The sequence below is a fragment of the Chrysochloris asiatica genome, unplaced genomic scaffold (genome assembly GCF_000296735.1).
Source record: "Chrysochloris asiatica unplaced genomic scaffold, ChrAsi1.0 scaffold00032, whole genome shotgun sequence".
Taxonomy (NCBI): Eukaryota; Metazoa; Chordata; class Mammalia; order Afrosoricida; family Chrysochloridae; genus Chrysochloris; species Chrysochloris asiatica.
This window is the reverse complement of record NW_006408550.1, coordinates 75,166-89,325: the sequence shown is the minus strand read 5'-3', so window position 1 is coordinate 89,325 and position 14,160 is coordinate 75,166. Positions and strand designations below refer to the sequence as shown.

At 40.8% G+C, this 14,160-nt stretch overlaps 1 protein-coding gene across 1 annotated transcript; it reads left to right on the top strand.

Moving 5' to 3' along the window:
* Window positions 1–13,002: 13,002 nt before the first annotated feature.
* Window positions 13,003–13,743, top strand: LOC102834264 (adiponectin receptor protein 1-like). The gene has a single exon (XM_006859265.1). It carries the CDS (start codon window positions 13,035–13,037, stop codon window positions 13,695–13,697), a length of 663 nt encoding a protein of 220 aa, XP_006859327.1. The 5' UTR covers window positions 13,003–13,034; the 3' UTR covers window positions 13,698–13,743.
* Window positions 13,744–14,160: the final 417 nt, after the last annotated feature.

The window sequence follows — 14,160 nt, the reverse complement described above, 5'->3', positions numbered from 1 at the left end:
TTATGATCCTAAAATCATCATGGAAAGAGTGCCTGCTTCCTGCTAAGCTACAGGATCCATGTGGCAAGAAAATGGAAAATGGGTAGTTGTCTTTTTTATTAGATTGGATTAACCTGAACTCAAAAACACTAGCATTATTAATTTGTACATCTGCCAGTTATGATTAGAATTTGACTTTTGACAGATGCCCTTATTACCTCTTGAGGGGAGAGAAATGAATCGTTGGGGGCAGTACTTGTGAATTAAAAGGCATTTGAAGAAGCAAACCTGATATTTAAATGAAATGCAGTTTAATCAAAATTAGTAATGCAAATAGACTGTCTTTTTGCTAATGATATTCTGAAGAATGCAAAGTACATTTATTTATCAAAATTTTGCCTGAGAAATGTTGATATTAGCAGGAAATTATGAGAAGCAGACAACATTAAAAGTAAATGCATTTTTAATTTTTCTTTGCTTCAGTTCATTGTTTCTAAAAGAGAGGGACTTTTCACATCATAACTTTAATTTACAGGTATTTCATTTTGGATGGTTAATGGGGATTGACTCAGTCATTTCTCTCTTCCAGCAGTTTATAGTAATGTCCATGAAATTACTTTTTGAAGCTGAATCCTTTCTAAAATACTCTCTAGGTAATTAATTTTACCACAGATTCCGATAGTAAATATTAATCCTTTACTGTCTTGAGTAGAATCAAGAAAAATGTGGTTCTGTTTTGTTATTACTGTTAAATTTTTCAAGGAATGATTTGAGTTTGTGTAATATTTTATATTATCAACCAATTGCCTTTGAGTTGATTTTGATTGAAGGCAACTCAGTGTGTCAGAGGAGAACTGGGTCCACAGGACTTTCAGCAGCTGAATTTTGGGATTGCCAACGGCTTTCTTCCAAGGTGCCTCTGGGTGGACTCTGACCTCTATCTTTTCCGTAAGCAGCCATGCACAACATTCATGGAAGCAGCAGTCAAGAAATCAAATGATATATTGCATTAGAAAATCTGCTGCACAAGACCTTTGTAAAGTGTTGAAGAGCAACAATGTCAGCTTGAGGACTAAGGTGTGCCTGACCCAAGCCATGGTATTTTCAATAGGAGGAGAATATTGAAAGTACCATGGACTGCCAAAAGAACAAATAGATCTGTGTTGGAAGAAGTACAGCTAGAGTGTTCCTTGGAAGCCAGGATGACCAGACTTCATCTCTCATGCTTTGGATATATTGTCGGGAGGGAACCAGTCTCTGGGGAAGGATATTATGTTTGGTAAAGTGGAAGGTTGGAGAAAAAGAGGAAGATCCCCAATTAGATTGAATGGCACAGTGGCAGCATCAATGGGCTCAAAGTAGCAATGATTGTGAGGTTGACCCAGGACCAGGCAATGTTTTGTTCTGTTGTGCGTAGGGTTGCTATGAGTTGGTACTGACTTGATGGCACCTAACAACAGCAACAAATCCAGTGACTCCAAAATCTTATATGTTAGTTCATTGATCCAATCAATCATTGATTTATCTCAAAGTCATCAAACAACTCTGAGCTGAGGATTGGTGTACAAGAGAACTAGCAGCTTCTTACATTCCACACCACTCAGCCTAGACACGCTGGTCCTTTCCTTGAAGTGGTAAAGCAGTACTGGTAGCTGTAGAGTAGTGTCCCAAAGACCATTTGCAAAATCACAGAAAGGGATGCACAGAAACATTGTTGTTGGATGCTGTCGAGTCAATTCTGACTCATAGTGATCCATGTGACAGAACAGAACTGCCCCATAGTGTCCTTGTCTGTCATCTTTATTGAGGCAGATTGCCAGGTCTTTCTTCCTTGGAACTGCCAGGTGGATTCAACCCCAGCATTTCGAATATCTGCTGAGAGCTTAACTCTTGTACCAGCTGTGCTCTGCAAGGGTGAAAAGGATCTAACAGGGTTAGACCAAACACAGACAGTGTTCACTGCACTCAAGAACCATAAAAAGAAAGAGAGGAAAATGTAAATGCTACAAATTGAATTGTATTCCCTCAATATATGTGTTGTATGTTCTAACCCCTATTTCTTTGATTTCCAAGCTCTGGTAGTATAGTGGTTATGAGTCGGTCTGCTAACCTCAAAGTAAGCAGTTCGAAACTACCAGCTATTCCATGGGAGAAAGATGAAGCTTTCTGCTCTGGTAAAGATTTACAGCCTCAGAAACCTATTCAAGGTTGCTATGAGTCTGAACTGACTCCACAGCATACCACAACCACCACCGTATCTATGATTAGATGAGCTCTGATAGTGTAATGGACTACAAGCTGAGCTGCTAACTGCAAGTCAGCAGTTTGAATCTAGCAGCTGCTCCATGGGACAGGGATGTAGCTTTCTGCTCCCAGAAGATTTACAGCCTCAGGAACCCTATACAGGATGGCTATGAGTTGACACCAGCTTGATGGCACATAGTAGCAGCATATGTACACCACTTGGTTGGAAATTGGGCCACAAGTGTGAGTTCTGTTCCAGACCTGAAACCAATCTTTTGAGATCTAAGAAAGATTAAACAAACAAGAGATGGGGGAAGAGAGATGCCAAGTCATATGAAGTTCACCTAGGAGCATAAGTTCCAGAGAGGACGCCTTCCCTTCGTGCAGGCACTTCTAGCCTCCTACCTCTGAGAAAAGAAAGTTTTGCTCGTTAAAGCCACCACTTGTGGTATTCCTGTTACAGCAACACTAGATAATTAAATAACCAAGACAATATACGAGGAACTTTAAAAGTTTGTGGAAAAACGGAATGAAAAGATAAGGGATTTTTCCCATGAACTCTTTGAAGCTCTCTCATATACATATGGAGCACCTGCTGTGTGCTAAACACTATTCAAAGCTCCCAGGATTCAGTGGTGTATAAGACCGTAGAACTTAAGTGCTAATGGGTAATACAGATAATGCAATAAATAAGCTAATACATAAATATAATAACTTTACAATACATGTTATAAAGAATATAAAGCAGTTGCAAGAACAAGCAAGTTGTTCTCTGGGAACCATCAAGGCAAGCAATCAAGTCCCTTCAGGACAAACCCTCTCCCCAGACTGAAACTCAAAGGGAACACACGATCAGGCATATAAGCTTGCTGGCGACCATGTTGATCTACTGGTGAGAGAAAGTGGGAGAAAAACAGCAATGAAGAGGTCCGACCAAGTTACATAGACCCCCATCGACCTGGAGTATGGTGAGAGCTGGTTCGCCTGTAGTATGGTGAAACCTGGGAACTCCTGAGCCCATGGACACGGATGTGGTCATGAAGGCCTAGAGCTGAAAGTGAAGCGTCCAGTTTATATGAAGTGAGGGGATATGCACAAGGGTGCCCAAACTTGCAGATAGTGCCCATTGGACCTAGCTTCGATGACTGGATGTTCCAAACCTGACTAAAAGAAGAAAAAGAGGGGAATTTTTTTTTTTCCTAAAAGAAAACAAGTGTAAATTGCTACAACCTGATGAACTTGATCAATACTTATGGATGTAGTAGTTTAAAATACCAACCAAGAGGCTATATTTTAAGCAAGGATCATCCCCATCCCCTCTGTACACAGGGTTGATGTTGTTGTTGTGAAGTGCCGTCGAGTCGATTCAGACCCATAACAACCCTGAATAGGGTTTCCAAGGAGCAGCTGGTGAGCTTGAATCACTGACCTTGCAGTTCAAATGGCTTTGCAGTCTGGTGCATTAACCCATAGTTCCACACCAGGACTCCTAGGGATGGGCAATTTAGACATTGGCTACTTAAAATAAGAGGGGCTATAAAGGCACGAAGTGACTGGCTTACAAGTTTTCAAGAGGGAGTTTAGATTCAGAGTGTTCGGGGGAAGGTAGAATCCCCAGAGATTTCATCCTGTCTAGACAGGTCTGGTGAAAGGAGATGGGGACAAGACTCTCATGATTCAATTGTGAGTAATTGTCACCATGACTAATTGCGATAGTTGCAACTGTAAAAGTAGAAGTTTTCCAGAAAAAAGGGGTGAGTGGTCAAGCTTAGTACCCTCGGACCATCAAGGGAGAAGAATGGGAGCAGAGTGTGGGACCCTACCTAGAGAAGTGGCGACACCAGAGATGGAGGCAGAGATGATGACATGGAGTGACAGAGCACCTGAGAACTCTAGACTTTTGAAGGGAGAAGGGCTGTGTGCTGGTGCTGGGGTGGGGGTGGGGAGGAAGGCTTGCAGGGTATGCCCTTTGGCTGTTTGGATGATTGTATATTCCTGAGTGTTTTGGTGCACATCCAAAATAAATAAGTAAATAAATGGAATAGAAGCAAATACTGCTGAATGATGAAGCATGCAGGGAATTGTAATCATTGCAATGAAATCAACTGATATTCCCCCATGTAAACTATCACTCAATTCACAATAGAAACTTATATATACACTACAGCAGAGGAATAAAGAAATTATATATATATATAAATAATATGTATATATATATATATATATACACTACAGCAGGGGAATAAAGAAATACCGGGGTGCTATTTTAGATTTTTAGCTATATATAGGGTCACTATGAGTCAGAACTGACTCAATGGCACAAGTACAACAAGTTTAATAGTGTGACCAGGGGAAATGAAATAAACAGATCACATACAAATGTCTTTGAGTTTACATATGGCTACACTTTGGGAAGTACTAGCATTGTGTATTGTTTCTCCCTAACCCTGGGAACTTCTTTCACGTGGAGCTCATGGAAGGGAAGTGAGTATCCTATTTGAATAAAACCACCACAATAGGTATTCTTGATATAGGAACAACAAACACAAAGTAAAATAATTCTGTTCTTTTTTTCCCCCCTCTGCATTTCTTTCCGTAGATACTGAGGTCAACTATTTGGAGAAGCAAAGAAAAAAGAAACTTGGTTTTTATATGTTACACATAAAGGCCTATAGACTTCAAAGTTTTATTATTGCTGTGAAATTTTTCTAGTCAACTGATGAGCCAGGAGTCTGGTAGAGCTGCGTTTCTGAATTGCTTCACGATATTGTTAAAGACCTAATGTCCTGTAAATCCATTCAAGATCTGGCTCAGTGTGCCATTATAGTTTGTTCCCCACCACATGTGTTATGAGTACACCAAATGTGCTCACCACAATAGCTAAAGAGGTTGTACAGCTTTCCTGTACTGCTATGCCTTTGCTCTCGCTGAACCCCAGCTTTCTCTCCTCATCCTTTAAGTGTGAGACGGGAGGGGAAAATACATGGGAAATAATGGCACGGTGCTGTAGGATAAGCACTAGACTGTTAACTTTAAGGTTAGCCGTTCAAACACACCACTGCTCCTGGAAACCCTTTACAGAGTCACTATGAGTTGGAATCAACTCGATGGACCTTAACAACTACTTGAAAATTATCATTGTGGAAACTAAACAAGTAGACCTCTGCCTCGGTTTGCATGAGATGGAAGCCAAGCAGAAGAGCAAATCCTCAACACATGTTCATCTTAGAGCTTTCCTTTCCCTTTTTTTTTTTTTTTTTTACCATGGAGATGTACATCAAGAACGTAGAAGAAAAATTACACTCCTTTCTGTGTAATAGTGTGACTTCCTGACTTTGTGGCAGGCAAAATTACAATGATCTTATCTCCCTCATCCTTAGTATAGACTGTCCAAGACAATTCAATTCATGTTTGGTCCTGAAGGATATATGGATGCTTTTGGTCGAATAGATCTACTTTTGAGTTGATAGGTGTTAATTAACGGGCACCCTCAGTTCACCCTAGTAAGGGGTCTCAAAAGGAGAGTGACTTAGAGGATTGTGCTTCACCCTGGATCTCCCTTCCCAATACCTGGTAGTCCCGAACCGTGAGGGGGCATCCAATAGACATCAGTGACTATCTTACTGAAGTCACTGCTGAATGGACCAGATAGAGTGCCACATTCTAATAGCTGGAGAGGAGATGAGTTCCTCTGAGGAAGGGGTACAATTTTCCTGAAGGTGGCAAAGCTTTTCCTTCAGAAAACTAGAAACAAGTGTCCTTTATGGGAGGGCTGTGTGAGTCAGGTTATGTATTCACTTGTAGCCCAAGTGGGGACCCCATTGTTAAAAATAACATCTGAGATGCTTGTTGCCTTTGAATTCTGAAGAAGGCCAGATTTAGCACTCAACTTTTAATTACCCATCCTTCTTTTTTCAGAGTCCTGGTATGGTGCTGTAGGATAAACATTGGACAAGCTAACAGCAAGTTTGGCAGTTGCTATGAGTTGGAACCAACTCTCTGGTGCTTAACAACAACAGCATTCTCCCTCTAAGATTATCTTGACAAATAAAAAGTGAAGGTGAATTGGGGGAACTGGAGGGCAGGAACAAGGCAGCAGAAGGGAAAACTGGTCTGTGTTGTGCCTTCAGAGTAGGAACAACATCTTCCATGGGTACTACTTCCTCGGATTTGGTTAAGAAACAGCAGAATCGTGAGTGAAGTGTTGTCATCAGAGCTAGGGACACCAAAATGGTAGCCTCAAGACAAAAGCCTTAATGTGCTTCAGTCAAAAATTGTGGGAGATTGAGTGGTTAAGTTTATAAGATGTTGTTGTTAAGTGCTGTTGAGTTGGTTCCGACCTATAGCGACCCTGTATAGGGTTTCTGAGGAGCTTGAACCACCAACCTTACAGCTCAAACAGCTTTGCAGTCTGGCACACTAACCCACAGCGCCATACCAAGACTTCTGTGAAGGAGTGAAGAAGAGAGGATGGAATAAATCTGAGTATAAACTATAAGTAATTGATAGCATCATTTGAATTTTAATTTAAGATGAAAGCCTGAAACTGGTTTTTGTTGCTGTTTGTGATATGTGCCACTAAGTTGATGCAAACTCAGAGCAATCTTATAGGACAAAGTAGACCTGCCCCATAGGGTTTCCTATGCTGTAATCTTTATAGGACCACATTGCCACGTCTTTTCTCCTGTGAATCCACTGGTGGGTTCAGACCAGGACTCCTTTATAGTCTTAAGCTAGAAAATTAATTTCAGTGACAGTTGAACACTAACCAAGATATTTAGCAAGAAAGATGCATTCTGGGGTAAGCAACTTAACTTGGAAACACATCATTTACCATGAGGCCCTCGGATAACAATGACAGAGTTTACAATACGAAACCCAGGAAGGTAAAGATGATGGCATTGTTGGCTCACATGGTGGATAGCCGAGAACTGTGCATGTTGTGAATAGTAAGTGTATTTCTTCCTCCCAAAGGAAAGCCTTTTCCTTGGAGTAGGATAACTCTGAAGAATACACGAATAAATTTAGTAGTCTAAAATGCAATCAGAGATGATTAAAAACATCAGTGATGCTGATTACAAGACAGATCAACAAGACAGTATTCTCTCTAAAATACATGGATGCTTCTACCTTGATAGTCATGATATCTATTTCTATTTTATAATAAATTTGATATACAGTCCATATACTATAAAGTCCCATTTTGAAAACTATAATCATTGTGGTTAATTATTACGAGTATTCCCTTGCATATTCCTCTCACTTGGTAACACCTGTTAGGCACAACCAAAATCCTGGATAAATCCAATTGTGCCCTGAACCTGTCCAGCTGAATGTGGCCAGAGAACAGCACACCACTGCCTCAGTGTTACTGAATTAATGACCATAGTGACTGATGAACTTAATGTCACACCTCCTTCCTGCATTCATTTTTTTACTCTATTTTCTTCCTTCTCTTTATTTTTCTTTCACTTGTTCTTCTTTTTCCTCCTTTTCAAACTGAGGTATAATTTCCATTCAGTGAAATGTACGTATCGTAAATGTGTAGTTTTATTACTTTTGACAAACACATAATATACCCACGGTATAGACATCAATATCAAGATATAGAGAATTACCATGAACCCAGAAATTTCTCCAAGTCCATTCCCAGTCATTTCCTGTACCCACACCTCCTCAGGCAGTCACCGTTCTGATTTCTCTCCTGGTGAACCATTTCATGTCTTTTTCTTTTTAAAATCTCTAACGTTTCTTCCCCATCCTCACTATTAGCTGACAATCTTGTTTACTACTCCACTGAGAAAACAAAAAGTAGAAGAAAACTTCCATATACTTCTCCTGCCACTTTCACCAGCATCTTACCTGCATCTATCCTGTCTGTGCCTGTCGAAAATTAAGCCCTCCCTGTCCCTCTTGCTAGCTCCACCAACAATGCTTCTTTCTTCCTCCTCTATGATTTTTCACATACTACGAAACATTCCCATCAGCATTTATTTCTTTGTGATTACATATCTTACCTTAAAAAAACAAAACAAAACAAAAAACTTCTCTTGACCCCACCTCTTCAACTAGTCCCATTTCTCTGCTCCACTTTATAACAAAGCTGCAAATGCCATCTATATTCTGATTTTAATTCTTTCTCTCTGTTCTGTCTTAAATTGTCAATGATTTCACCCGATTTGGATCAATAAGCAATTCTCATGAAGCAGCAGTCAAGAAATCAAATGATGCATTGTACTGGGCAAATCTGTGGCAAAAGATCTCTGTAAAATTTAAAAAGCAAAAATGTCATCTTGATGACTAAGATACATCTGACCAAAGCGATGATCCTCAATTGTCTCATACACATGTGGAACTTGAATAATGAAAGGGGAAGATAGAGGATTAATGTGCTTTAACTGTTATATATTGGCAAAGAATGTTGAATAGCCTGTAGACTACCAATAGAGTAAATAAACCAGTTTTAGAAGAAACACCACCAAAATGTTCAGTGAGACTTCAACTTGCTCACTTTGGATATGGCATCAGGAAAGACCAATTGCTAGAAAAGGGCATGTTTGGGGCATTATGAAAACAAGGGAAATGCTCCATGAAATGGATTTGAAATAATAGTCATACCAATGGATTCAAAAGTAACAACAATCATGAAAATGGTTCAGGGACTGGGCAATGTTTACATAAATTTACACATAAAATCATCATGAGTCAGAACTGATTCAGTGGCAACTGACAATGACGGCATTCTTTCTATTGACAGCTTTGCTCCTGTTACCCCTGGAAATGTCTCTTCTCAAGGTCACCACATAACCTTCACATTACTAAATCCAGTGATGGAATTCTCAGTCTTTGGTAGGATTTGATGCAATTGATCCTTGTCTCCTCCCTTGGTACAATTTCTTCACTTGGCCACCATAACACTATCTTGGGTTTGCTCACTGTTCACTTCTTCTCAGTATTAATTTCCCCTGCTGGTTCTTTGTGTTGGTATGCCTCAGGTTCAGGCCTGATCTCTTACTTTTCTCTCTCTAGTGATTACATTCAGCTGATTGTTTAAAATATTATCCATATGATATTTTCTAGTGTGCATGTGGTTTGGCGCTGTGAGCTAACGTGCTGGACTGCAAAGTCGATTTGAACCACAAGATTGACAGTTCAAGTTCACCAGTTGCTCCTAGGAAACCCTAAACAGGGTTGCTATGGGTCACAACCAACTCGATGGTACTTAACAACAACAACAATGTGCATCTCAAGTCCAGATATTTTCTCCTGAAATCCACACTTCACACATGACTTCCCTACTTGGATGTCTTGACCCCAACATGCCCGAAACTGAACTCCTGATCTTTTTAATAAAACAATTCTGCTTATAATTTTCTTGTCTGAATTGATGCCAACTCCTTCTTTCTATTCACTATGGCCACAAGTCTTTGAGGGATCTTGACACTTTTCTTTTATTCACATTCCACAACCAATCTGTATGACTGATGACTTTTCACCAAACTGTCTGGTTTCCTTCTTGCTGTGCCTATCCCTAAAGGAGACTTAAATATCCACTCTGGTGAATTTAAGAGTGGTCTATGACTTGCTCTAGCCAAATAGATACAGTAGAAATTACTGGGCACCATTTCTGGCATATTCTAAGAGCGAATATGTAATTTGTCCCTGACTCCTTTCTCTCTCTGCTATGATGACCCACAGCATTCCTGATAGAATTTGCTCCACCAACTTGAACCCTCACAAAGTCAACAAGTATCAGAGCCATAGCTGGTCTACACTGCACCTGGAGTGCTGTAAGTTGCTGAGATATTTGGGGTCTTTTGTTACTGCAGCATAACTACATACTCTGATGGATACACCCTTTCTTCAAGATGTATCCAGAATCTGATCACTTGTACTACCCTGTGTCAAGCCACCATCCTGTCACCTCTGGATTATTGTTAACAGCCTCTTCAATAGATTTGCTGCTTCTTTCTTTCCCTCCTATGATATACATATTTTCCCTGCTCTCCAAAAGCGGAGTTCCTGTGAAATATTTGTAAGCTGAAATGGCATAAAACAAAGAAGCAACTCCTATTCATTTATATGGGAAAAATAACTGAGCATTCCCAGACCAAAAAACTAACTTACCAAATCATACCAAATAACACATAGAACTTAAAAATAACACTAACATATAGTTTTCACAGACACAGTTCATCACTATTGCAGCTTGATGCTGATTGAAGATCTCAAGGAAGGAACTTGGAAAAACCACTCTTGTAATTCAGGCTTCTTGCTGCTCTTTAACAGTTCGCTGTAAGACAAATACTAAATGCTAATTTTGCTTTTTGCCCTGTATCCTAAAAGTAAAAATCCTCTTGAGATTTTCAGTTAACAAATAGATACTAATGTAGATCTTTTATAAAAGCAAAGTGACTTAAAGCAAAAATTTGAAAAGTGGGGTATACCTTTATTCTCAACAGACTAGTCAGAGGCATCCTCTCACAATTCTGCTCAAAACTCCATAATGGTTCCCCATTTCACTCAGAGAGGAAGCCAGACCGTACAAAGCTTGCAGGCTCTGGAATTATAGGTTCCTCCCCTACCCCTCTCCCCTTATTTCTCCCCATTCTGCACCTTGCTCACTGTGTTGCAATCCCACTGGCATTTTCTCTGTTCCTCAATTAGTGAGACTGTAAAAATATCACATCATCTATACCCCCACGACACTCTCCACTCAACTGGGTTCCATATCTTTTGCAATGGCCACACAGAACTCAGACAACATACAATTATGGCGTTTAAAAAGGAAGCTAACAGGTTACAATATGTTGTTGTTAGGTGCCGTCAAGTTAGTATGGACTCATAGCAACCTTATGCACAACCAAACAAAACATTGACCGGTCCTGAGCCAACCTCACAATCATCGCTATGTTTGAGCCCATTACTACTGCCACTGGGTCAATCCATCTTGTTGGGGGTCTTCCTTTTTTTGCTGACTCTCCACTTTACCTAGCATGGTATCCTTCTCCAGGGAATGGTCCCTCCTGACAATATGCCTGAAGTAGAGAGATGAAGCCTGACCATCCTGGCTTCCAAGGAACATTCTGGCTGTACTTCCTCCAACACAGATTTGTTTGTTCTTTTGGTAGTCCAAGGTACTTTTAATATTCTTCTCCAACACTGTAACTCAAATGCATCAATTTTTCTATGGTCTTCTTTATTCATTGTCCAACTTTCACATGCATATGAGGTTATTGAAAATATCAGGGCTTGGGTCAGGCTCACTTACCCTCAAACTGACATCTTTGCTCTTCAACACTTTCAAGAGGTTTTGTGCAGCAGATTTGTCTTTTGATTTCTTGACTGCTTTCTCCATGAGTGTTGGTTGATCTGAGCAAAATGAAGTCTTTGACAACTTAAAAGCTTTTTCCATTTACCTTGATGTTTGGTTTGGGTTATATTTCAATGTAAAGAAAACAAAATCCCTCACAAATGGACAATAAGTGACATCAATAAATAGCATCAATGTTACAATAGAGGATCCGAAAATGCTAAGGGCACAGTTGTTTCTATTAGCTGCTGATAAATGCCCACAAGACATACCACTCCACCATAATCCTCAGCCTGAAGGCACTTGGCTCTAACTATATGGGTCAGGAAACCTAGCTCTCCCATTTCAGTGCCTGGAGGCATCCCACTCTATAGGAAAGTCTCCTGCCCAAAGTACTCAACTTTACTTGCTCTGTGGGTTGGGAATCCAAATGCTCTGTCTTATGCTCTGGCTCTTGGTTCTGCTGCTACTGCTGCTCCTATGCCCCTGGGTTGAAGAGGTTCAATGTGCAGGGTCCAAAGCACATGCTCCACTCTTGGCTCTTCTTCTTCTTTGATGGTGGTGAGATCCCTCCTGCTGCTTCTGAGATGGCTCATTTTAATCTCACGTTAGTTGTGATGGTGGTGGTGCATCACTGAGTTGGTTCTGACTGATAGCAACCCTAAATAGGGTTTCTCAGGTGATAAATCTGTATGGGAGCAGAAATCCTCATCTGTCTCCCACAGAGCGACTGGTAGATCTGAACTGCTGATCTTGTGGTTAGTAAACCCAACACATAACCACTACCTGCTAGAGCTCCTTAAACTCAAGTTAGAGTTCCACATTTTCCCAATTAACTCTGTTAATACCCACCACTGAATCATGCCATCCTATCAGCATCTTATGCCACCTTCTCTTACTCAGATCCATTTGAAAAAGTCATTTGGTGGGAGTTATAAAGACTAAGGCGAGAAGAAACAACACACAATTCACTACACCACAGGGAGGTACTCCCACTTAAGGGTTTTTCTATGAGCTTTTCTCTGCCTATAATGTTTTTCCCTTGAATATCCTCAAACCCAAATTCCCCTTCTCCTTCAAGTTTTTGCTAAAATATCACCTTCTCAATAAAGTCTGACCAGGTCCTTCTATTTATAATTGCACCCCATTTTCCTCCCTCACTGTGGCTTTGTTACCTGTTCTATTTGGTTTTCCTAAAGCACATATCACCTTTTACCATAGTATATGCAGTTGATCCTTATTACTCACAAATTCCATATTTGCAAATTTGCTTACTTGCTAAAATTTAGTTGCAAGTCCTAAAATTAAAATGCTTATTCGGGTATGTGAGATGCACAAAGTTTGGGTTGCCTAAAGCACACATGCAAGCTTAAGGGAGTCAGAACCTTCTGAGTTGTTGGGACATTCCCACTTAAAAAGACACACAGACCAATCCCAAATTGCTGGGAAAATAGAAGATTTTGGTTTTGTGCTATTTCTCTTTTTGGGAATCTTGACCATGCTCAGACCAAATATGTATTTCATGGCCCCTCTACAGGAGAAGGTGGTTTTGGGGATGTTCTTTCTGGGTGCAGTGCTATGCCTCAGCTTCTCCTGGCTCTTCCACACTGTCTTTTGTCATTCAGAGAAAGTCTCTTGGACTTTTTCCAAGCTGGACTATTCAGGGATTGCTCTACTGATCATAGGGAGCTTTGTCCCCTGGCTCTATTACTCCTTCTACTGCTCCCCACAGCCACGGCTCATCTACCTCTCCATCGTCTGTTTCCTGGACATTTCTGCCATCATTGTGGCACAGTGGGACCGGGTTGCCACTCCTAAGCATCGGCAGACAAGAGCAGGAGTGTTCCTGGGACTTGGCTTGAGTGGGGTTGTGCCCACCATGCACTTCACTATCGCTGAGGGTTTTGTCAAGGCCACCACCGTGGGCCAGATGGGCTGGTTCTTCCTCATGGCTGTGATGTACATCACTGGAGCTGGCTTGTATGCTGCTCGAATTCCTGAGCTCTTCTTTCCTGGCAAGTTTGACATATGGTTCCAGTCTCATCAGATTTTTCATGTCCTGGTGGTGGCGGCAGCCTTTATACACTTCTATGGGGTCTTCAACCTTCAAGAATTCCGTTATGGCCTAGAAGGTGGCTGTACTGACGACTCCCTTCTCTAAACCTTCCCACCAGATGGGTGGAGGAGGAACTTCCCAAGTGCTTTTAAAAATATCTCCTTTGCCGAAGTGAGGAAGAGTCTGAATTGTCTGTTTCTAGAAGAAACCTAGTAGAGAATTCAGTACCAACCAAGCTTCAGCCCACGTTCATTCAAACCCACTGGATAATAAACTTTCCATTTCCCTAGCTGGGAAGAGAGGGGGTGGTCTTATTTAGCCATCCCCCTCCTCAGCAAGGCAACTTATCCCCTCACAGAGAGAGTACTTTGAAGCTCATGTTGAGATTTTTACCCCCTCTTCCAACCATTTTGGAAAAAAATAATGAACTAGGACTCCTCAGAAATTCTGTTTTGTCCTTCCCTTACCCCCATTCTTACTTTGTAACCTGGCTTATAACAGGACATCCGTTTTTGTAGCACACTTAAAAAAAAACAATTATAACCTGGTCCCATCTTTCTAGGGCCTG